The following is a 27194-nucleotide window of genomic DNA, read 5'->3' on the forward strand; positions in this document are numbered from 1 at the left end:
AAAAAAATACATCTTTGACAAAACCTTCCACAGTAACAAATTTTTATTTATTTTCTATACAAATAAAATTTTCACAAAATTTCTACGAACCCGTGTAAAAATTGAGGTATCTAGTCAGATATGATTAGATCTCAGATATACCAACATATGATGAGATAGAATTAAATATAAATGTATATAATTCCATATATGACCAGATCTAACATCAGATCCAATAATGTATAGGGACTGATATAATTACATCTTAGACATTAGGTCTACGCCAATTTTGAGATATGATTAGATCTTACCATTTTTCGGATCTACTCATATCTAATTGTATCAAATTAGATCTCTCAATTTTTTCTAGGGGAAATAAAATTTTGAATTTTCTAAAAAAAAAAATAAATTTTGCCAACATGTTCTGAAGAAATAAAATTGTGACAAAATATTCTAAAGAAAAATACAAAACTTTCTACAAAAACAAAGTTTTCTAAAGAAATAAAATGTTCTACAGAAATAAATTTTTTAAACATTTTTCATAAAAAAATTAAATTTTAATATAATTTTCTATACAAAAAAAATGAGCAATCATTATTGTTATTTTGATTTCACCTTAAAACCATGCGTTTTGATACTTTTTTTAAGAAATAAAAACTGAAAAAAATTTTTAATGAAATTAAATGTTGTTCTACAGGAAAAAATCTATTAAACTCTTAAAAATCTATATATATATATATATATATATATATATATATATATATATATATATATATATATATATATATATATATATATATATATATATATATATATATATATATATATATATATATATATATATATATATATATATATATATATATATATATATATATATATATATTTTTTAGAAAATTCAAAATTTTATTTCCCCTAGAAAAAATTGAGAGATCTAATTTGATACAATTAGATATGAGTAGATCCGAAAAATGGTAAGATCTAATCATATCTCAAAATTGGCGTAGACCTAATGTCTAAGATGTAATTATATCAGTCCCTATACATTATTGGATCTGATGTTAGATCTGGTCATATATGGAATTATATACATTTATATTTAATTCTATCTCATCATATGTTGGTATATCTGAGATCTAATCATATCTGACTAGATACCTCAATTTTTACACGGGTTCGTAGAAATTTTGTGAAAATTTTATTTGTATAGAAAATAAATAAAAATTTGTTACTGTGGAAGGTTTTGTCAAAGATGTATTTTTTTAGAAAATTATATCGAAAGTTTATTTCTAAGAAAACATGGTTTACATTTTATTTCATTAGCAAATTTTGTTTCTATATAAAATTTTGGCAAAATTTTATTTCTTTAGAAAATGTTTTCAAAATTTTGTTTTAAAAATTTTATATTGTTTAGAAAATTTTGACAAAATGTTATTTCAATTTAAAATTATGCCAAAAGTTGATTTCTTTGAAAATGATGTTAAAATTTTCTTTCTAAAAATATTTTGTCAAATTGTATTTCTTTGAAAAAGTTATGTCAAAAATTTATTTCTTAAGAAAATTATGTCACAGTTTTTTCCTTTTCTTAGAAAACTTCGCCAAAATATTATTTAATTTTGTTAATTTTGTTTCTAATAAATTATTATTAGAAGGACACCTTTAACATACTCCAATAAAAATATTAAAATAAAGTCATGTCCTCTCAGGTGTCCAACGGTAGTGAAAGGGTTAACCAACAGAAGAAAATTATTTAGACAATTTTTTTAAGAAATGACAAAAACGTTTAAATATTTTCTACAGAAATTATATTTTGACAACATTTTCTTTAAAAATAAAATTTTTAATGAAATTAAATGTTGAAAAAAGTTTACAGAAAAAAATCTATATAAAACAAATGTGACAAAGTTTTTTATAGCAACAAAGCAAAATTGACATAAGAAATTAATTTTTTAATAAATTTTGATTTTTTTCAATGTTTAACAAGAAATAAAGTTTTTTAAAAACGAAAAAAAGAGTTTCTACACAAACAAAACTTTTTATAAAACCTAAATTTTCAATAGAAATAAAATGTTGACATTTCCTATAGAAATAAAATATTGACTAAATAATTTATGGAAATAAAATTTTGACAAAATGTTTGATAAAAACGACAAAATTTTCTAAAGAAACAAAATGTTGACAAAAATCTTCTGTAGAATCAAAAATTTTACAAAATTTTCTATAAAAAGAAGACTTTGATAAAAAGTTTCTATAAAGAAATTTGACAAACTTTTGTATTGAACCAAAATTTTTACGAATTTTAAAAAACTAAAATTTTAAAAAAACTTTGTTTCTATACAAAAGTTTGTAAAAATGTTGTTTTTATAGAAAACTATGTTAAAATTTTGGTTTTACAAACTTTTACAAAACTTTTACAAAAAATATAAAAATGTTCTCCAATATAAAATTTTGCCAAAATTTTTGTAAAAAACTTTGTTTTTAAAGAAAATTTTTAAAAATCTTTTCTTTTCATAGAAGATTTTGTCAAAATTTTGCTTATATAGAAAATTTTGTGAAAGTTGCCTTTCAATAGAAATTTGTTTTTAAAATTTTTGTTCTTATAAAAAACAGAAGGTTTCAGAAATTTTAGGTCAAGTTGACATTTTTATTAATAGTTCTCCAAAAACAGTATGATTTTAAAAATTCCCAACGAGGGACAATAAAGATTCGAAAAATGTCTGTAAAAAATGTTTTAGGTTTAACTATCAAAATTAAATAAAATCTAAGTACAGATAGTCTCCGGGTGCAATAGGATTTGAACCTGGACTTTAAAGCTCCCACTCCACTGCGCTACATACTGAGCTACATGAGCGCTCAGTATGTAGCGCACTTCGAAAAATGTCTGTAAAAAATGTTTTAGGTTTAACTATCAAAATTAAATAAAATCTAAGTACAGATAGTCTCCGGGTGCAATAGGATTTGAACCTGGACTTTAAAGCTCCCACTCCACTGCGCTACATACTGAGCTACATGAGCGCTGGTGCCCACTTGATATTAACAAGTACAATACATATGCTATATTTGCACCATTTAACTTAACAAACAGAAAAACAAATCATTGAAAAATGGCGGGAATTTCGCAAAACTAGTATCTCATTCCAGTGTTGCCAAGTGAAAATATATATAGGATTAAGTTAACTTATCGCTGTAGGAAAATGAAGAGTTTTTAGGTGTAATTTTTCAATATATATCACAATTTTATTTTTATTATTTTTTTTTTAATTTGAATTTATTTTAATTTGAATTTATTTGGAAAATTTTGTCAACATTTTATTTCGTTTGTTAAAATTTTTCATTTCTTTAAATCTTTTTTTCAATACCAAATATTTTGAAAATTGTGTTTCTATAGCCAATTTTATTAAAATTTTATTTTTATACACAATTTTATCAAAATTTATCAAAATTGTGGTTTTTAAAATTTTATTTTTATACACAATTTTATCAAAATTTATCAAAATTGTGGTTCCGTAGAAAATTTGGCGAACAATTTGTTTAAAAAAACTTTGTCACATCTTGTTTGTATCGATTTTTTTTCTTCTGTAGATCATTTTGTTCCTGTAGAATGTTTTGTCGAAGTTTCTTTCTTGAAAACACCTTACCATTTTGTTAAGAAAATTTTGTTTCTGTATAAAATTTTGCCAAAATTTTATTTATATAGAAAATTAAATTTTTCCGAAGAAAAAAGATTCTTCGAAAAATATTTATTAACATTTTATTTCTGTAAAATATATTATTTTTTTTAAGAAAATTTGGCAAAAATTTATTTCTTCACATGTTCAAAGAAAAACAAGCCCCATCACCATTTTCTAAAGAAATACCATTTGTCAAAATTTTCTGTAGAAGCAGAATTTTTCCAAAATTTTATTGGAAGCCAGATTTGCTAAAGAATTAAAATGTAGACCATGTTTTCTAAGAAACAAACTTTCGACATAGATGTCTAAAGGAAGCAAATGTTGAAAAAACCTTCTCTATAGAAACAAAATTTTGACGAAATTTTCTATATAAATAAAAAAATTTCAAAATTTCTACGGATATAAAATTTTGCCAACATGTTCTGAAGAAATAAAATTGTGACAAATTTTCTAAAGGAAAATATGTTAACAAACCTTTCTACAAAAACAGAATTTTCTGAAGAAATAAAATGTTCTACAGAAAACTTTCTTAAAAAATATAATTTTAACATAATTTTCGATACAAAAACAATTATGAGCAATCATTATTGTTTTTTTATTTCAGTTTAAAACCATGGGTTGACTAAATTACAAGAGTAGCTTAACCAAAAGAGGAAAATTATTTTGACAATTTTTTTTAAGAAAAAAAATTTACAAAGTTTTCTAAAAAAACTGAAAAAAAAATGTCTACAGAAATAATATTTTGAGAAAATGTTCTACAAAAACATAATTGTCTAATGAAATTAAACGGCGACAAGATGTTCCACAGAAAAAAAGTCTACATAAACCAAATGTGACAAAGTTTTTTATAGCAACAAATTTTTGACGAAAGAAATTAAATTTTTAATAAATTTTGAAAAAAAAATTTTAAATGTTTAACAAGAAATAAAGTTTTTCAAAAACGAAAAAAGTTTCTACAGAAGCATACTTGTGACAAAACTTTTTATAATAACATAATAATTTTGACAAAATTTCCTATAGAAACAAAATTTTCTATAAAAAATAATTGACAAAATTTTCCGCAGAAACAAAATTTTGACAAAAATCTTCTGCAAAACTAAAAAATTTACAAAATTTTCTATAAAAAGACAACTTTGACAAAAGTTTCTATAAAGAAATTTGACAAACTTTTGTGTTGAAACAACATTTTTGTACGAACTTTATAAAACTAGAATTAAAAATGAAAAAACTTTGTTTCTATACAAAACTTTGTCAAAATGTTGGTTTTATAGAAAATTATGTTAAAATTTTGGTTTTACAAACTTTTTTATAGAATTAAAAATATACAAAATGTTCTCCAATATATAATTTTGACAAAATTTTGTTTTTAATTTTTTAAATTTTTTTCAAAATTTAGCTTTTATTGAAAAATTTGTCAAAGTTCCCTTTTACTAGATTTTTTTTCAAAATTTTGTTTCTATAAAAAATGTGGTTCTATTGAATATTTTGTCAAAAATGTGTTTATTTTAAAACAAATTTTTAGGACAAGTTGAAATCAATTCAATAAATTGTATAAAATTCCATTGTAAAGTCAAATTTTCTAACTCTAAGGTATCGCAAAGTTTATTGTCTTTTAGACAAGACAACACTTTATATTATTCTCTGCCAAAAAATACTCGCCTTGGTTTGAAGATTTTTTTTTAGTTTGCGACAATATTTTGTTCAGTGTAATATTGAAACATTAAACATTTTATCAATCCTTTAATTTTTAGAAAATGTTGTCCAAATTCGTCAAATTTATTATCACCATAATTAGTAATCAATCAATTTCTAACATCATTTTTTTAATAGATTTCCAAAACCATAGTATGATTTTAAAAATTCCCTACGAATGTTAATAAAGATTCGAAAAAGGTCTGCAAAAAATGTTTTAGGTTTAACTATCATACCTTATATATAATTAAATAAAATCTAAAAGATAGTCTCCGGGTGCAATAGGATTTGAACCTGGACTTCAGGACTCCCGCTCCACTGCGCTACATGCTGAGCTACATGAGCACTGGTGCCCACTTGCTATTAATATGTACAATACATATGCTATACTATACTATATGCTACAGAAAAACAAATCATTGAAAAATGGCGGGAATTTCGCGAAACTAGTATCTCATTCAGTGTTACCAAGTGAAAATATGTAGGATTAAGTTACCTTATCGCTATCGGCAAAGTGAAGAGTTTATAGGAGTCATTTGTTCAATATATATCGTTAAACAGATTTAAACACCGCATTATAATCAGATTTAAAGAAAAACCCAGAACGTCTAGGGAAAGCGTCAGGGATACTTTATATATATATATTTTTGTTTAAATTTAATTTCTGCAGAAAATGTTGTCAAAATTTTATTTCTTTAGAAAACTTTGTTAAAATTTTATTTCGTTAGGAAAAATTTTCAAAATGTCATTTTTTTAGAAAATTTTGTCAAAATTTTATTTCTATAGAATATATATAAAGGGTGATTTGTTAAGAGCTTGATAACTTTTTTTTTTAAAAAAACGCATAAAATTTGCAAAATCTCATCGGTTCTTTATTTGAAACGTTAGATTGGTCCATGACATTTACTTTTTGAAGATAATTTCATTTAAATGTTGACCGCGGCTGCGTCTTAGGTGGTCCATTCGGAAAGTCCAATTTTGGGCAACTTTTTCGAGCATTTCGGCCGGAATAGCCCGAATTTCTTCGGAAATGTTGTCTTCCAAAGCTGGAATAGTTGCTGGCTTATTTCTGTAGACTTTAGACTTGACGTAGCCCCACAAAAAATAGTCTAAAGGCGTCAAATCGCATGATCTTGGTGGCCAACTTACCGGTCCATTTCTTGAGATGAATTGTTCTCCGAAGTTTTCCCTCAAAATGGCCATAGAATCGCGAGATGTGTGGCATGTAGCGCCATCTTGTTGAAACCACATGTCAACCAAGTTCAGTTCTTCCATTTTTGGCAACAAAAAGTTTGTTAGCATCGAACGATAGCGATCGCCATTCACCGTAACGTTGCGTCCAACAGCATCTTTGAAAAAATACGGTCCAATGATTCCACCAGCGTACAAACCACACCAAACAGTGCATTTTTCGGGATGCATGGGCAGTTCTTGAACGGCTTCTGGTTGCTCTTCACTCCAAATGCGGCAATTTTGCTTATTTACGTAGCCATTCAACCAGAAATGAGCCTCATCGCTGAACAAAATTTGTCGATAAACACATTTCGAACCGAACACTGATTTTGGTAATAAAATTCAATGATTTGCAAGCGTTGCTCGTTAGTAAGTCTATTCATGATGAAATGTCAAAGCATACTGAGCATCTTTCTCTTTGACACCATGTCTGAAATCCCACGTGATCTGTCAAATATACATATATATATATATATATATATATATATATATATATATATATATATATATATATATTCCGGAATTGCATTGTCGGTTTCGAAGTGTAAACACTTACATATATGTCGGAGACGACAATGTACTTTTAATTTGGATCTGGGAGAAGAATATCTAGAAAATGTGTCCAAGCTTAGAATGTTAGGAATATTTTTCAACACCAAATACTCATGGGATGCCCACATTAATTATCTGCAATCATCTTTGAGAGCTATTGTAGATGTAGTTAAATGTTTAAGTTCCACAAGATTTCGCACTAATATTTGCACTGTTGTATCTGTGATTAGATCTTTAATTATTAGTAAAATTGAATATGCCAGAATTGTCTCCTGTAACAAGAGGATTATTGATAATCTTAAGAGAAACGGTTTGCCGATTAGTGTGAAAAACTTTGGTTGGCTGATAAGTCCCCGGTCTGACACATAGATGGCGTCGCTAGTATTAAATGCATATTATTTTTATATAGTACCAATCTTCAAATGATTCGTGTCAAAATTTGACGTCTGTAAGTCAATTAGTTTGTGAGATAGAGCGTCTTTTGTGAAGCAACTTTTGTTATTGTAAAAAAAATGGAAAAAAGGAATTTCGTGTTTTGATAAAATACTGTTTTCTGAAGGGAACAAATACGGTGGAAGTAAAAACTTGGCTTGATAATGAGTTTCCGGACTCTGCCCCAGGGAAATCAACAATAATTGATTGGTATGCAAAATTCAAGCATGGTGAAATGAGCACGGAGGACGGTGAACGCAGTGGACGCCCGAAAGAGGTAGTTACCGACGAAAACATCAAAAAAATCCACAAAATTGTTTTGAATGACCGTAAAATGAAGTTGATCGAGATAGCAGAGGCCTTAAAGATATCAAAGGAACGTGTTGGTTATACGGAAGCTCTGTGCAAAATGGGTGCCGCGCGAGCTCACATTTGACCAAAAACAACAACGTGTTGATGATTCTGAGCGGTGTTTGCATCTGTTAACTCGTAATACACCCCGAGTTTTTCCGTCGATATGTGACAATGGATGAAACATGGCTCCATCACTACACTCCTGAGTCCAATCGACAGTCGGCTGAGTGGACAGCGACCGGTGAGCCGTCTCCGAAGCGTGGAAAGACTCAAAAGTCCGCTGGCAAAGAAATGGCCTCTGTTTTTTGGGATGCGCATGGAATAATTTTTATCGATTATCTTGAGAAGGGAAAAACCATCAACAGTGACTATTATATGGCGTTATTGGAGCGTTTGAAGGTCGAAATCGCGGCAAAACGGCCCCATATGAAGAAGAAAAGTGTTGTTCCACCAAGACAACGCACCGTGCTACAAGTCATTGAGAACGATGGCAAAAATTCATGAATTGGGCTTCGAATTGCTTCCTGACCAACCGTATTCTCCAGATCTGGCCCCCAGCTACTGTTTCTTATTCTCAGACCTCAAAAGGATGCTCGCAGGGAAAAAAATTGACTACAATGAAGAGGCGATCGCCGAAACTGAGCCCTATTTTGAGGCAAAACCGAAGGAGTACTACCAAAATGGTATCAAAAAATTGGAAGGTCGTTATAATCGTTGTACCGCTCTTGAAGGGAACTATGTTGAATAATAAAAACGAATTTTGACAAACAAATGTGTTTTTCTTTGTTAGACCGGGGACTTATCAGCCAACCTCCATCACTACACTGTTATTACTCTTTTGAAGAAGCAATTACTAACTACCGACAAGTAACTGCATCGAACGTACCAATAAAAGTATTTCCTTTATGTATATCATAAGCCATAGTTTTGTGTAATATAATATTTTTTTTAATAAAATGCTGGTGGTTATAGAAAATTGACTTGTTTTGTACGAAAAATTTCTTAGTTGTACACGCAAAAAAATAATTCTTTCCTCCCAAACGAAATTTTAGACAAACAAAGTTCGTATATATAGCATAGCTTGCGGCGCCCACGAGCCGATTAAACAAACTTTATTTAACAGAAACAAACATTAAGTTGGGCACCGTGGAGCAGTGGTTGCTACGTCCGCCTTGCATGCCAAGGGTCGTGGGTACGAGCCCTGCTTCGACCGAACTCCAAAAAGTTTTTTTGTGTTTTTTTTTTGTTACATATATTCCAGAAATGTTCGAAAGATTCCGAACAACATTATATACTACTATATTAAATTTTTACTATGAACTGTAAAATGTGTTTTATTAACGACTTAAAGTCAGAAAAGAACAGTGCTTGATATAAACGAAATGGACTGTGTTGTTATTATTTTTTTATTGAAAAATAAATATTTTGTAACAAACGAATTTTTTTGGTGATAAAAGTTTAAAATTTTCGAAGAAATTCAAAAAAGTGTAACAACAGAAAAACGTTTTCCAAACGTTGTTTTTCTTTGCGTGTATATAGACTTGTTGTACCTTTGATTCCTCAATTTCTCTAATTTTTTGAAAATTATACCGACAAACAGTTTATTTCAAACCAATTTCTTAACACAGGTTTCCCAAAAAATCGTTCATTTTTCCGAATAGCAGGAATATTTTGAATGAGTTTAAGTATATTCTTCCTAACTAAAAAATCTTTGGCGCCAAATCATGGTCATTCTTACTATTCGTTAGTTCATTTTTCATAAAAAAATAGTTAATTTTTTTTGGTGTATTAATGAAATGATTTCGCTAAACTAAACTAGCTCACAAATATTGAATGTTCTTACCTTTCAATCAGCCTTTTATAAAAATAGTAGGTTTGGTTAAAATGGCAGCCCGATTAAGATTCAGGCTCACTTAGACTATTCAGTCCATTGTGATACTACATTAACTAAAAGTACCTATTACATATGGGCACTTCTAGTTTTAACCGCTGAACCTTCTCGATTATTTTCTTCTGTTGAACCAACCAGATTGTTCCAAAAACATTAGCAGACTGCTTAAGTTAACGTTTTCCAGATCCGCCAGTAATCTGAAGGTATATGCTCCTAAAAGTTGGTTGCGCTTTACACAAAATGCAAGACACTCACACAAGAGATGTTTAATTGATTCCTTTTCCTCCGCATCATGACAGCTCATACAATAGTCATTATACTTCGCGCCTATAGTTTTTGCAAAATCGCCTATCAGGCAGCGACCCGTTATAGCAGATATCAGGAGTGATATCTGACGTCTCGAGAACACTAGCATATCTAGTGTACGGTTTAAGTTTGAATGGGGCCATATTTGCTTGGTGTCGTTACAGCCCTTGTAATTCTCCCATCGAACATTTACTATCATAACAGCCTTCTCGCGCAGCATGAGCTTGCAGGTAGCCAAAGACATACCAACAGATTCTAGTTCCCCTGGAATACGTAAGGTAGTTCCTAGCCTTGCTAACTCATCTGCTTCGCAGTTCCCCGGTATGTTCCTATGGCCAGGCACCCATATTAGGTGAATATTGTACGGCTCAGCCATCTCATTGAGAGATTTGCGGCAGTCGATGTTTTCGAGTTGAGGAACACAGAGTCCAAGGATTTTATTGCAGGTTGACTGTCTGAGTATTAGAAGTTCCAGATCTTTAGCATATACTCCGAAACCCACTTGGCCATCCAATTTGGAGCCATCAGTGTAGAAATCTATATATCTTTTATTCCCCGGGATCCGTGTACACCACGCCTCTCTGTTGGGAATTAGAGTCGCAAACTTATTGTCGAAAAGTGGTCTCGCCAAAGTGTAATCCACTACGTTAGGCACATCTGGCATTATTTTGAGGACCGAACTGTGACCGTAACTTTTTTCCGACCACAGCGATAGCTCGCGCAACCGCACAGTCGTTGTTGCAGCTGACTGTTTGGCCAAAATGTCTAAAGACAATAGATGCAGTATGACATTAAGGGAATTAGTTCCTGTCTTGCTGAATGCACCTGAGATACACAAGCACGCCATACGCTGAACTTTGTGTAAACTTGTTGGCTGGTGAAGTGCCGGCCACCAGACTACAACACCATATAGCATTATAGGTCTAACCATTGCCGAGTACAAAGCTACCGTTGCTTTTCTCACCCTTCAATATTAAGCTTAAAGTTCAGCTTCCTGTCCAAAATAACGCCAAGGTATTTTGCACACTCACCAAAGGGAATTTCAATACCCCCTAAGGAAATGGGCCTAACCGTGGGAGTTTTGCGATCTTTGCAGTACATGACTAGTTCTCTCTTTGCAGGATTTACCCCAAGACCATTGTCTTTCGCCCATTTCTCAGTCATCCGGAGGGCTCTCTGTATAATATCTCTAGCTGTTGATGGGAATTTTCCCCTGACTGCTAGCGCCACATCATCTGCGTATGCCACCACTTGTATCCTTTCTTTTTCTAGGGAAACCAGAAGGCAACATTCCAAAGAAGAGGTGATAGAACTCCTCCTTGAGGAGTGCCTCTGATCACATACCTTTGTATGTTTGCTTGTCCTACACCCAGAAAAAACTACAGAAACTACAGAATGAAAAAAATTAACTGAATTGAATTTATATATGGAATTATTTTATTGAACTTTTCTCATTCATTGGGACAAATCTTAGATATTTGTGGTAAACCTTTTTACTTCAAACTTAGAACTGCTTACCTTCGTTTTAAAATACAATTTTATTTATTTATATAGGCAGTTTTTTCTTCAATAAAATACACGTTTTATTAATATATTAAATATATTTATTAAGAATCAACAGCATCGACTGGCCTTGAAATATTAGTTTATTATTCCACTATTTCCAATTTCCATGTAATGTCATCAACTGTAAAACGCAATTTTCCTTCTTCTTGTACCTTTCACTTTTAATAAGTTGCTGCGTAACGAGTTTGTCCTCCTTTTACAATTTCAATATCTGCAAATAAAAAAAAATCATAAACAAATTTTTTCACAAAAGGTTAGCATCACTGAATGTTACCTGTTAATTGAAGATTCCAAAATGAAGACGAATGAAGGGGTTGTTATTCGGTTTTCTTTCTTTATAAACCATCACGAACATAATTTTTTCTCACTAATTTAAAATAACAAATATTTTATATATTTTATTTGTTATTTATTATATTATTTTACTATATTATTTTTTAACAATCCCTCCGTATACCATAACAACGCGATTCCAACTAAAAAACAACACACACGCAAACATATCGACGACAGGTATCGATTACAGGTAGACAAAAGAGATATAGGAAAATTTCCCATATTCTAACAAGTATGTTTCCTTAAGTTTTGAAAGGATTGAATACTTCTTAGTACGAATGAACTAAAATATTTTTCTATGCCAAGTGTTATTATATAATAAAGGAAGTCAGAATTATCATTTTGTAAGAAATTTTACTAAATTTGAGGAAACTTTTGTTTACGAATGCTTTGTTGTCAGGGAATAAAATTTTCTTGTTCAGTAGTAAATTCTTATACCCAGCGAATAAAACAGTATTAGTAAAATTCCATGCCTTATTCTAGTTAATGAACTATTCCTATCTGCTTTAAGTTAAGGATTTTTTTACTGAAGCAAGTAATTTTTATCATTTTAAACAAAAATTTAACTTAATGGAAATAAATTGGCTAAACTAAATTTATTAACATTTTTTTCTTTAGTTCCGAAGGCACTTTTTTCTTGGTGTAGTGTGGCTGAAATGCTCCTTTTTCTTAGAAGTTCGTCTAACAGTATACCTGGATCAACATTCATAGTTGTCAGTCCATTTAATATCGAGCTCGGATGGACGTTATTGAACGCCCCTTCGATGTCTAGAAACGCCACGATTGTGTATTCTTTGACAGATAGTGAGCTCTCAATAAAGCTGACTAGTTCATGTAATGCGGTCTCAGTAGACCTGCCCTTCGAGTATGCATGTTGTCGTTTCGACAGCAAACTTGAATCGGAGCTAGTTCTAAGATAAATATCTATCATCCTCTCCAGAGTCCTGGAATATATGCTAAGTTGATACATCCTATATATATCGCCGACAACCAGGGGATAATTCTGTCAGCCACCTCTTGTAACTCCGCCGGAGTAATTCCATCAGATCCGGGGGATTTGAATGACCCAAAGCTATTTAACGCCCATTTTATTCTAGATTCTGATACAATTTCCTCGACAGGAAACGACCGTTGAGCATCTGTGGCACCGCCAGTACATGGTTCAACCGTCTGATTTCCGGGAAAATGTGTGTCCAATAGTCTCCTCACTGGACGTTGTCCAATTGCCCTTCGATGTTTTAATGAAACCTGGAGCGGAGTAGGTGGATGCTAGAACCTTCCGTAGTCTGGAAGCCTCGGACGTATTCTCGATACTGCTGCAGTAATCATTCCAAGAGTTATGCTGAGCCTTTCTCAGTTCTCGCTTGTATCCTCTCAGATTCTTCTTGTAAGCGTCCCAATCCTCATGGGCTCTGGTGGACTTTGCCTTGTTAAAGAGCTTCCTGCAGGATTTCCTCATATTAATTAATTCCGTAGACCACCATGGTGGTCGATTTTCCCCCTTGGCTTCCGTCTAGGGCATGCAGCTTTCAGTGAGATGTTGAAGGCCTTAGTAATCCGCTCCACTGCGTGTTCGATATCTTGCACATTTCTCATATTTGTCTCTGTTATTTCCGGTATCATCATATTGAACGATTCCCTATACCTATTCCAGTCAGCTTTCCTAATATTTGGCGGAAATATGGTCTTGGTGGTATGAACATCAAATTTGAAACTGATGTAGCGATGATCTGAGAAGCTGTGTTCACTTAAAACCTGCCACTCAGATATCATTTCATTCAGTTCTTGCGAGGCCAAGGTGATGTCCAAAACCTATTGGCTGTTTTTAGTTACAAAGGTTGGGGCATCTCCCTTGTTGCAAACTACCAGATTAGTACGCAAAATAAACTCTATTAGCGACTCTCCCCTTGCATTAGTATCACTACTTCCCCATTTACTATGATGCGCATTCGCATCGCATCCCATAATGAGTTTCGTCTTTGTTTTCAGTGACTCCTCAACTAAGGTCGTAACGGCACATGGAGGCATCTCCCTGTCATGTCCCATGTAGACCGAAGATACACAATATTTGCATTTGGCTATTTCTAATTTGGCAACGACAGTGTCTGCATTGCACATTGAAGGAAGCAGAAACAAGTTAAGCTCGCTTTTAGCAATTATACAGGCTCGAGTTACATCATTACCAGTATACTGGGATAGTTTGAACCCCGCAGAACTTAATTCACATATTTTGTTTCTATAAACATATGGTTCTTGAATAAGAACCTTTCAGCAGGATAACTTTTAAGGCAGCACATGCAGCCTTACAATGATGAAGATTTATCTGGAGGGTCCGTAGGACCATCAAGATTTTCAAAAACCGTCACATCAGCCGTTTCAATCGAGTCATCAAGAATATCCTCTTCAGAGATCTCGGTGACTCGGTGACATAGGTTCAACTTTGGTGAGTTCTGAGGCAATATAAACCTCCTCTCGCATACGGTGTCTATCCATGTCTTCAACTTTGGTATCTCCCTCGACTTCGCAAGAGGATCCGCTTACTTCTGATTCAGACAGAGGCTTGTCCATTTCTGAATCCTTTAGCTCATCGTTTTTATATACCTTCATTTGGATATAATGAAAGCCATAACATACACGGCCCTGGGACTTTGCTAGATGTGGCAAAGACTGAGTGTTGAATATAAACACTGCATGCCGTCTTGGTCCATCCACTTCATCCAAACGGCCAACCTTCCAATCAGCTGTTGGAAGATCTGGATTGCATCGTTTCAGTCTATTTAAAATAGATTCAGGGTCAGAAGGGTTTGCAGGTATTCACGCATGTGCTCTAGGTCTAGCCGGTATGTCTTTCTTCTCGACTAACTCTAGAGCAGCTCCTTCCCAAACTTCACCAATTAGTATCAGAGCAGCTTTAAAACATTCTATAGACCTCTGGTCCTCAAATGCGACTAGCTTAAATCGTCCTTGATACCAACCAGCCTCTTGGTGTCGAGGATCTGGACCGGGAAACTTTTCTAGCACCTGTGAGTAGACGACAGACAGAGCATTCTCAATTTCCCCATTTTTGCTTTGGAACCATACCGTCCAATGCTCCTTTATTAAAGATAGCCATCACAAGGCTGTCTTTAGCAACTGAGGCAAACGATCTTTGATCCCTTTTGGAAGACGGCAGCTCATCCGGTGATCGTTCCCTTTTTCCAGTCTCAAGAATTCCATGAGCCCATTTTAAGGAATCGCTTTGTTTAGCCGACAACGTGCTTGGGTCGACTGATCCCAATTTCTTTAGGATAAACAAAGCCTTGAATATCTTTCGTGAGGGATTACCTCCTTTTGATGCCGTTACCTTGGAAAGGGTTCAACTTGTCAGAGTGTCGCCACCTGTCGTCCCGTCTACAGGTCGACTTATTCTGCCTAACTCTTGGTCATTGCCCAAATTTATAACTCCAGTCGATGCCCGTCCACTGGGCCCTGAAGTTAGCAACCCAGTGAGTCGATATTAAATTTAGGTAATAGGAAAGCTCTGTGATATTTAGTTATTATTTGATTATTTTCTGCAATTTGTGTTTGTCTTACGTTAGCGAATAAGAAAACTTTAGAAATGAAATATAGAATAACGCGATTAAGATTAAATATTCAATAAAATACCATCCTGGAATCCCCCAGCGAAACGTTGGATGACAAAAGTGGAATAAATTGATCTTTTATTCGCATTAAAATATCTGACCTTAAAAGCCCAAAAATAACAAAAGAATCTAAAAGTAACTTCGAAAAGATTACTATTTAAACCCATCTGCTAGAGAGAATATATGTCATCCATTTGAAATTCTATATAGGGTCAATTAACCAGCTACGCTGATGAGTTTTTATAGGAAACTATTATAATTGATTCATGGTGGTGGGTATTTAAGATTCGGCCAGGCCGAACTTTATCACGTATATACTTGTTGAGTGTACGAATATGAACCGATCAAACCCGGTTTCGGATGAAGATTTTAAAATAAATTAATTTCTACTTTAACAGTCGTGAAACAAAAAATACTTGTCTAAACAAAAACACGAATCACAATATCTAAATATCCTAAAATTAAGAAAAAAATCTAAAGCAAAACTCTGTGTTGCCATTATTGCATATGTCATTTAAAACATGGATTACGTTTTATTTTAATAAAATATATTGAAATTAAAGGAAAGCTCCCAAACCATTTAAAAACAATTCGGCTTTGTTATTGTTCGAATATTTATCACGTATATACTTGGTGAGTGTACGAATATGAACCGATCAAACCCGGTTCTGATGAAGATTTTAAAATAAATTAATTTCGACTTTAACAGTCGTGAAAGAAAAAATTGCCGAACATGGCATTAGGCTTTGCCTAAAAATACCTCCTTCGGTCAAGCTCTATGTATAGATATGACTATGTTTGTAAGAGATCGAATGAAAGTATGGTCAATGAAATGAAAATTACTTACTTATAAACTGTATTAAAGCTGCCATCGATCTTTTTTCTTCCATTTGTGCTTGTTCGTTAATTGATGCTGAAACATCGTTAGTTTGATTAATCATATGATGCGCACTATTGTAGCCGCTGGGAATCGTTCGTTGGTTAGTGAACGATCGAACCGTACCTGTAAGCCCAAAAAATAGTGTTATTCTTACATACATACCTATTTTACAGAAGTCAAGTACAAAATGATTGTTAGAAAAAAAATAGTAATAAATAAATAAACATAATTGATTCTATTCATTTTTTACGGGAACCAGCAGGATTGGATAATATTGTTTTAAAAACTCATACAATTGTTATTAAAAAACGTGGAAGGTTATACGTTTTATGACTTGAAATATTAATTTTAAACCATTCAACCATCGAACTGAACGTGCCCCAGCCCCAGACTCTATGGACTCCCGAAAATCCACAAACCCCATATGCCTTTACGGCCAATCTCATCCTCAGTGGAAGTCACATCCCAGCAAAAAAGCGTTGCCAAAAAAGTATTAAAAAAGTTATTTTTGGATCCGTAAGTGGTGGAAAATTAGCGCAGAAGCAATGAATTTAACATGAATTAAAAAATGTGTGATGTTTTGCCAAATATCTAATTTTTCAAATTTTATGATTCATGATGCCTTCTAACGCTTGTCTGAAACGTTTGACATCAAATATTTTGAAAAATTCGCATTTTTTCTTTAATAGATTTAGCATTTTTTTTTTAAATTTGAATAATTTGTACCATTTTATTAATTGTTTTATCTGTTTCTAACCCATTTGAAACAACAGTTAAAAAAAAAACAGTTAAAATTTCCCATTAAGAATAAGAAAAGAGAGAGTTATAAAAAATCGAATTAAAAGAACTTCCTGTCTAGTTAAAATAAAGAACATCTTTAGGAGGACATTTTTGGAAGTGCTTTTAAAGTTGTGCCTTTAGAAGAACTTCCAAATTATTTTGCTGGGATTAATTGGGATAAACTATTAAAATATATCAGTGACATTTTGAATATATTGGAGAAATATAATATAATATTGTACAACGACTCCTAATTGTACATTGAAGACACAGGCGACGGAAGAAAAGGAAACGATGTGCTCGCCACGATGGTTTGGTGGAAACTCAATTTATTGTTAAATGTACATTGACTTATATACTAGATACTAAAATACTTCTTATTCCAATTATAGCTAAGTGTTTGCTGTTACTTCTTCGTGTGGAAAATCATTCACATGGATTTTATTACTATACGCATGTCTAGCATACACATCTGTGTGTTATCAGCTCTAATGTTTTGTTATACAGCAATCCCTCGATTTACGTCGCCTCGGTTTACGTTCCAATTTCGATTTATTGAAATCGGTTCAGAAATCGCCCGATATACACCCTAATATGCACAGAAAAAAATATCACCAAAATATTTCCAATTAAAAAGTTAATTGAAGTTGAAATTTGTTTCAATTAATAAATTAATTTATACAATTAACTTTTTAATCATGATGGAAACATTAAGTTAATTAAGTCAATGATTGAAAATTTTAAAATTTTTAATTAACAAATTAATTAATACAATTAACTTTTTAATCAAATTCGGAAGACTAATTCAGTTAAAAAAAGTGCTGATTTTTTTAAATTTTTAATTAAAATTGTATTTCAAACAATCATTTGTTAATCCAAACAAACACTCTAAGCCAATTCAGAAAGTAATTCAAAATAGTTACCTTTTTTAATTAATAAATTAATTGAGTTTTGCAATCAACATCAATTAATTTTTGTTATGTTAAATGTTAATTTAATTTTTATGCTGCATGTATTGTCTCATCCCTAACGTTGTGTTAGCAGATGTTGACTAGTTACTGAGTAGCTGTAAATTCTTTAATTAATTTGTTTAATTTTTATTTATTTTTTATATATATATTTTTTTATTTAGTTTTTTGTTTTTTTATTTAGTTTGTATTATGTTATATCATTTTTTTATTTATTTTATTGAGTCTCTTTACTAGCTTTTTATGTTAGTATTGCTGTCTTACTCACATATTCATGTTTTTTTAACTTTTTTATTTATTTTTTTTTTAATAGTTTTTTTTCTTAATTTTGTTAATTGTTTTAATTATTGTGTATTTGTTTGTTTCAAATTCAGTTTAGTCACTTATTGATACTAGTTTTTAAACGCATAATTTTTATAATTTGTTATTATTGCTATGTTTGTGTAGTTTTGGAATCCGTATATGGCTTTGCGGTTTGGATTCGCCAAGAAAAAATAAATAAATAAATAAATAAATAAAAAAAAAATTTTAATTGAACCAATTAAAAAATTTATTGAAATTTGCTGAAAAAATCAATTAATTTTTTAATCAAGAATTTTTTCTATGCCCAATTAAAACTGTGATTGATACTATCATTTTCGTGATTGAAGACATTTCAATTAAAAAATTAATTGGATCAATTAAGTTGGTGATTGAATAAGAAAAAAAATTTTTTGTGTGTGGGTGTATATCGGGCCAAAGTTTTCGCCCGATTTATACAGATCCATATCTGTACAGAGGCTTAAGTTTTACTCCGATTTACGTGATTTTGCACAGGGTGTAGACTTAACATTCTTGCCTTGAAGTAGTGTTGGCATTGAGTTGCATTTTTGTTTTACCTGTCTCTTTCAGTTTGAACCCAAGCAGAGAGGAGCATTTCTGACAAACAACCTAATGAGCTACATTACAATCTCTATGTAGTGGTATTTTCTTTCTATTGTATTTAAAAATATGAAAAATACAAAAAAAAAATGCAATAAATGTTTATAATAAAAATATGTATTTTCCATTTATATTTTGTTATTTCCAGAATTTGAAAAAGTATCATCAATATAGTATCAAATATTATATTGCTTTGCCATTATTTTTGTATGATTGGTTAAAATTTTAATAGAAGATTTCAATGTATGGAAATTTTGGAAAAGAATTGCTACTAAAACTAAGCTTGCCGAGCCCCTTAACCCTTGCTTAGGCACTAATGTTTTTCTACATTATCTGCCACTATTTACATAGTGGTTATTTGTTAGGTTGATATTAGTTTGTTAATTAGTTGCATCACTTAAATAGTGAAATATATAGGAGAATGGTCAGAACTGAGTTTATGTCCATCTTCAATTATCACTTTTTGTGTTGCAATTATTCTCCAGTGCTTTTATTCTTTCCTGGAGGTCAATACTGATTTGCTCCAATTCTTTGAGTTTTGAAACTTTGAAAAGGCTTAGGCTATTTCTTGCCGTAAGGGCGGATGGAGTTTCTTCCATTTTTAAAAATAATCGACAGTTAGTATACCCGTATACCCGTTACACTGTAACATACGATCAATATCAGCGCTATTCTGTCCCTTATCTGGGCTACTAAAACAATTTTACTGTTTTTACTGAATTGATTCTTCTACCTCAGTTTGTTTATCGTTTTGTATATATAAATGGAAATATAGAATTTGGATTTTCAGTGGTAAGTTATGGAGTGGTAGTTGCAACTCAAATCGTAGGCTAAGATATTTTGTACAAAAGCCAGAAGAATAAAATAAAAATCAATCAGTGGTCAACACAAAATCTCAGATTTAACTTCTTCTCACATTGGCGCTGTTGAGTAATAAAACTGGTACATTTGGCACGGCGCTCTGGTAGTTCCGCCAAAATTAAATTTATCCGTGCCATTAGCGTTTTCAAGGGGAAATTGAGAACGCGATATCTGGTGTCTACTCAGAGGTGCGAAAAAAGTTTCCCGGACCAAGTCCTCGACAGCAAGATGCTGGATGGTATCAAGGACGATATAAGTTAATAGCTTTTGCAGACCAGAGGTCTATGGATTGCTTTAAAGCTGCATTGATGCTAATTGGTGAAGTTTGGGAAGGAGCCGCTTTGGAGTTAGTCGATAAAAAAGACATACCGGCTAAACCTAGAGCACATGCATGGATACCGGCAAACTCTCCTGATCCTGAGTCAATACTAGAGAGACTAAAAGAATGTAACCCAGATCTTCCAACCGCCGATTGGAAGGTTGGTCGTTTGGATGAGGTGGATGGACCAAGACGACATGCGGTGTTTATATTAAACATAGAGTCGCTGCCACATCTAGCCCAGACCCAAGGACGCGTAAGTTATGGCTTTCATGATATCCATATGAAGGTATACAAAAGCGATCAGCCAAAGGATACCGAAACGGACAAGCCTCCGGTAGAGTCAGCAGTGAAAAAATCTCATAGCAAAGCCGAAGGAGACATAAAACCTGCAGACTATGGCGAAAATCATATGCGGGAAGTTTCTACAGGCTCAAGCCTCACCAAAGCTGAACCGCGGATTGTTGCGAGAGTCACCGAGATCTGTGAAGAGGAAGCCCTTGATGACTCAATTGAAGCGGCTGATGTGACGGTGGTTGAAAATTTGGATGGTTCTACGGTTCCTCCAGATAAATCTTCACCATTGTAAGGCCGCTTGTGCTGCCTTAAAAGTTCTCCTGATGAAAGGAGACATAGATATAGTTCTTATTCAAGAACCATACATATATAAGAACAAGATCTGTGAATTAAGCACTCCGGGTTTCAAACTTTTGCATAATACCGGTAACGATATAAATCGAGCATGTATAATTGCTAAAAACGAACTAAACTTGTTTCTGCTTCCTTCATTGAGCAATGCAGACACTGTCGTAGCCAGTCTAGAGATATCCACATGCAAATATTGGGTATCTTCGGTCTACATGGGACATGATAGGGATATGCCACCCTGTGCCGTTAAGACCTTAGTTGAGGAGTCACTAAAAACAAAGACAAAACTCATTATGGGATGCGATGCAAATGCACATCATAGTATTTGGGGAAGTAGTGATACTAATGCAAGGGGAGAGTCGCTAATAGAGTTTATTTCGCGTACTAACCTGGTAGTTTGCAACAAGGGAGATGCACCAACCTTCGTCACCAGGAACAGACAAGAGGTTTTGGACGTAACGTTGACCTCTCCGGAACTGAATGATAAGATATCTGAGTGGCAAGTTTTGAGGGAACATAGCTTCTCAGATCATCGCTACATCAGTTTCAGATTGGCTGTTCGTACTTCAAAGACCATATTTCCGCCAAATGTTAGGAAAGCTGATTGGAATAGGTATAAGGAATCGTTCAATTTGATGATACCGGAAATGCCGGAGACAAATATGAGCACTGTGCAAGATATCGAACACGCAGTGGAGCGGATTACGAAGGCCTTCAACATTTCACTGAAAGCTGCTTGCCCTAGAGGAAAGCCAAGGGGAAAAAATCGGCCGCCATGGTGGACTACGGAGTTAAGTAATATGAGGAAATTCTGCAGGAAGCTCTTTAACAAAGCAAAGTCCACAAGAGCTCCGGAGGATTGGGACACTTACAAGATGAATCTGAGAGAATATAAACGAGAACTGAGAAGGTCTCAACAAAACTCTTGGGATGATTACTGTAGCAGTATTGAGAATACGTCAGAGACTTCCAGACTACGGAAGGTACTAGCATCCACTAACACCGCTCCAGGTTTCATTAAAACATCGGAGGGAAATTGGACAACGTCCAGTGAGGAGACGTTGGAGGTACTTTTGGACACACACTTCCCTGGAAATCAGACGGTTGAACCATGTTCCGGCGGTGTAACAGAGGCTCGGCGATCACTTCCTATCGAGGAAATTGTGTCGGAATCTAGAATAAAATGGGCTTTAAAAAGCTTTGGACCATTCAAATCCCCCGGACCTGATGGAATTACTCCGGCGGAGTTACAGGCAGTGGCTCAAAGAATTATCCCCTGGTTGACGGTGATATATAAACAATGTGTAAACTTAGCATATATTCCAGAAAAGTGGAGGGAAACAAAAGTCGTCTTCATACCTATAGCAGGAAAAGCCTCTCACTCGAGTGCGAAGGATTTCCGACCAATCAGCTTATCCTCATTCCTACTTAAGACCCTGGAGAGCATGATAGACATGTATCTTAGAACTAGCGTGGATTCAAGTTTGCTCTCGAAACGACAGCATGCATACTCGAAGGGCAGGTCTACTGAGACCGCATTGCATGAACTGGTCAGCTTTATTGAAAGCTCACTATCTGTCAAAGAATACACAATCGTGGCGTTTCTAGTCATCGAAGGGGCGTTCAATAATGTCCATCCGAGCTCGATATTAAATGGACTGACAACTCTGAATGTTGATCCAGGTATACTTAGGCTGTTAGACGAACTTCTAATAAAGAGACGTATTTCAGCCACACTAGGGCAAGCAAACATACAAAGGTATGTGAACAGAGGCACTCCCCAAGGAGGAGTTCTATCACCTCTTCTTTGGAATGTTGCTATAAACAACCTTCTGGTTTCTCTAGAAAAAGAAAGGATAAAAGTGGTGACATACGCAGATGATGTGGCGCTAGCAGTCAGGGGAAAATTCCCATCCACAATCAGAGATATTATACAGAGAGCTCTCCGTATGACTGAGAAATGGGCGAAAGATAATGGTCTTGGTGTCAATCCAGCAAAGACAGAAATAGTCATGTACTGCAAAGATCGCAAAACTCCCACGGTTAGGCCCATTTCCTTAGGGGGTACTGAAATTCCCTTTGGTGAGTGTGCAAAATACCTCGGCGTTATTTTGGACAGGAAGCTGAATTTTAGGCTTAATATTGAAGAGAGGGCGAGAAAAGCCACGGTAGCTTTGTACTCGTGCAAAAAGGCAATAGGGAAAAAGTGGGGACTAAGACCAAAAATTGTGCATTGGCTATACACGGCAGTGGTTAGACCTATAATGCTATATGGTGTTGTAGTCTGGTGGCCGGCACTTCAGAAACCGACTTGTTTAGATAAAGTTCAGCGTATGGCGAGCTTATGTATCTCAGGCGCATTTAGTAAGATAGGAACAGACTCCCTTAATGTCATGCTACATCTATTGCCTTTAGACATTTTGGCCAAACAGTCAGCTGCACCAACGGCTGTGCGGTTGCGCGAGCTATCACTGTGGTCGGAAAAAATGTACGGTCATAATTCGGTCCTCAAAGTAATGCCAGATGTGCCTAACGTAGTGGATTACACCCTGGCAAAACCACTTTTCGACAAAAAGTTTGAAACTCTAATTCCCAACAGTGAGGCGTGGTGTACACAGACCCCGGGGAATAAAAGATATATAGATTTCTATACTGATGGCTCCAAATTGAATGGACAAGTGGGGTTCGGAGTATATTCTAAAGATCTGGAAATTCGAATAGCGAAAAGATTACCTAATCACTGTAGTGTTTTTCAGGCTGAAATATTGGCAATAAGAGAGATGGTGAATTGGCTGAGAAGTAATGTTCCAACATATATTGACATTAATATATACTCAGACAGTCAACCTGCAATAAAATCCTTGGACTCTGTGTTCCTTAACTCAAAAACGGCCATAGACTGCCGCAAATCTCTCAACGAGATGGCTGAGCAGTACAATATTCACCTAATATGGGTGCCTGGTCATAGGAACATACCGGGGAACTGTGAAGCAGATGTGTTAGCAAGGCTAGGAACTACCTTACATATTCCAGGGGAACTAGAATATGTTGGTATGCCTCTGGCCATCTGCAAGCTCTTACTGCGTGAGAAGGCTGTTATGATGGCCAATATTCGATGGGAAAATTGCAAGGGTTGTAACGACACCAAGCAAATATGGCCCCATTTAAACTTAAACCGCACACTAGATATGCTAGTGTTCTCAAGGCGTCAGATAGCACTCCTAATATCTGCTATAACGGGGCGTTGCCTCATAGGCGAATTTGCAAAAACTATAGGTGCGAAGTATAATGACTATTGTATAAGCTGTCACGACGTGGAGGAAAAGGAATCAATTAAACACCTCTTGTGTGAGTGTCCTGCTTTTTGTGTAAGGCGTAAGCGAATTTTAGGAGCATATAGCTTTAGATTACTGGCTGACCTGGAAAACGTTAACTTAAGCAGTTTGTTAATGTTTTTGGAGCAATCTGGTTGGTTCCGCAAAAGTAAATAATAGAGAAGGTTCAGTGGTTAAGACTAGAAGTGCCCATATGTAATAGGTACTTTTAGTTAAATGTGGTATCACAATGGACTGAATAGTCTAAGTGAGCCTGAAATTTAATCGGGCTGCCACTTTAACCTAACCTAACCTAACCAAGCGCCGGCAAAACCCCTGGCAGGTAGACTCTCTTCCTGTGTGTATTGTACAAGGTGAACCTGTTTGTTCTATTCATTTTGTACATGTGTTACACTTTGTTTGATACCCGATACGGGTATGAAACCCGAAGCGGGTTTTATTGGCCGAAGCCGATGTTCGGCAAAAAAGCAATAATCGGCCGAAACCGATTATTTTCCTAAAATTTGTAATTAAAGAAATTTGGTGTTTTTAGTTGAATATTATATATTTTTTTTAACAAATGCATAAATACAACAATAAAAGGTAATTCATTTGATATTATAGTGACAAAACAAGAAACAAAGAAAAGCTTCAGCTTCGGTTAATCGGCCTCTTGACGCCGAAGACCGATTCGTGGCCGATTATCGATTTTTGGACGTATACCGAAGCTGATGCTTCGGCCGAGATCTAGTGTCTAGCTGTTGCATCCAAAGCATCGTGATTGAAGACTTTTCAATTAAAAAATGATTGGATCCACGATTTTCGTGATTGAAATAAAAAAATTGTGTGTAGGAATAATCAGTGAAGTTGTGGAGGTATTCAGGTGTTTTGGTGTATATTATTAACATAAGTGAATTGTTACGCAAATAATCCTCAAACCCGATACCATAGAAATTTTTATGATAATCTGAACAACTTTCAAAACTTCTTAGACTGCAAATGTATCTCTGTATATATTTTCTCTGGGCTTTCAAGGTCATTTTTTGAATGCGAATAAAACAAATATTGAATTATTCCATTATTTTCATCCAACGTTTCGCTGGGATTATTTCCAGCTTCATCAGGGATGATTTTTTATTGGATCTGGCAACAATATAATATGGAAATACATTAGATCTTAGTATACATTCTATTGTTTTCCGTACAAGTTTCACTTACATTCATTTTTTTTTTTGGGAGCCACCGTGGTGCAATGGTTACCATGCCCGCCTTGCATACACAAGGTCGTGGGTTCGATTCCTGCTACGACCGAACACCAAAAAGTTTTTCAGCGATGGATTATCCCACCTCAGTAATGCTGGTGACATTTCTGAGGGTTACAAAGCTTCTCTAAGTGGTTTCACTGCAATGTGTAACGCCGTTCGGACTCGGCTATAAAAAGGAGGTCCCTTGTCATAGAGCTTAACATGGAATCGGGCAGCACTCAGTGATAAGAGAGAAGTTCACCACTGTGGTATCACAATGGACTGAATAGTCTAAGTGAGCCTGATACATCGGGCTGCCACATAACCTAACCTAACCTAACCTACATTCAATTTGAGAGAAGTTCACCAATGTGGTATCACAATGGACTGAATAGTCTAAGGGAGCCTGATACATCGGGCTGCCACCTAACCTAACCTACATTCAATTTATCGTCAATTACATTTGCAAACAAATACGTCCATTTATTACGATATTACTACAATTCGACATAAAACACATATTTAGTAATTGCAAAGATAATTAACTTAAACTAATATCACAGTAAAACTTATGTTGCTATCACATATGGTAACCGACTAAACTATAATAATACAATACTGTAGTTGGCGTTAGCATTGTCTTTGTCTTCTTTTCTGTTTATTGCACTTGTTGTTTTTTGTATACGTAAACTCCCTAAATATTTTTACGTTTTGTAGATCTGCATTATGTTTGTTCTCTATGCAGTGTTGAGCCAATGCTGTTATCATCTTTTCTTTCTTTATATCTCCTTCGTGCTCTGCCATTCGTGTGGCTAAGCTGCGCTTTGTTGTCCCAATATAACATTTACCGCATTTCTCTGTAGAGTTACCAGTACATGTTATTTCATACACCACATTGCTTTGCTCAGTTTTTTCTATTTTCGTTTTTGTTTGTGTGAATAGAGAGGCTATTGTTTTGCTTGGCTTGTGCGCTAAGCTTATTTCGTTGTTGTTTATGATATCTTGTAAGTGATTTTTCTCTGTAAGTTTCGGTATGTAGGGAATCCCAAAATATTTGATATTGCCAGATGGATTATTTTCTGTTTGTTTTGTTGGATTTATATTAAGTTTGCGGTCAATTAGATTATTTGTAATGTTTATGGGGAAACAATTATTGGATAATATATTCCTAATTATCTTAACGTTATTGTGTAGAAATTTTTTATCACTCAAAGTGATAACTTTGGATATTAGTTGATTAGCTGTGTTAATTTTTGCCTTATAGACTGGGTTGAATGTAAATTTATTGAACGACCAGATGCAATGGGTTTTGCGTACCAATCCGTTATTATTTTGTTTTTCTCTCCATAAATTTTTATATCCAAACATGGAATGCATTGATTTTCTTCCTTTTCAAGTGTGAATTGTATTTTTTTTTGTGATAGTTGTTGAATGTTTCTAGTATTTTATGCTCATCCTTCTTTTTTTATTATGGCAAATAGGTCATCTACATATTTAAAGATCATTTTTATGTGTATATTTTGTTGATTCAATTCTGACAAACACGATTCCAATAAAGTGTCAAGAATAATATCTGCTATCGTTGGAGATAGAGGGTTTCCCATTGGCATTCCATAAGTTTGAT

General features: G+C 33.9%; 1 protein-coding gene and 1 long non-coding RNA gene across 4 annotated transcripts in view; both read right to left on the bottom strand.

Moving 5' to 3' along the window:
* LOC142223579 (uncharacterized) overlaps window positions 1–27194 on the bottom strand; it is a 379474-nt gene that overhangs the window by 206456 nt on the left and 145824 nt on the right. The window lies entirely within an intron of this gene.
* The window catches only part of Nup154 (nuclear pore complex protein Nup154), a 186260-nt gene that overhangs the window by 20007 nt on the left and 139059 nt on the right, over window positions 1–27194 (bottom strand). For all 3 annotated transcript variants that reach the window (XM_075295767.1, XM_075295768.1, XM_075295766.1), the window contains one exon: window positions 16483–16638. In XM_075295767.1, the coding sequence (XP_075151882.1) occupies window positions 16483–16638 (156 nt within the window). The remainder of the gene's footprint in view (window positions 1–16482; window positions 16639–27194) is intronic.

Source organism: Haematobia irritans, chromosome 2 (assembly GCF_050003625.1).
Source record: "Haematobia irritans isolate KBUSLIRL chromosome 2, ASM5000362v1, whole genome shotgun sequence".
Lineage (NCBI taxonomy): Eukaryota > Metazoa > Arthropoda > Insecta > Diptera > Muscidae > Haematobia > Haematobia irritans.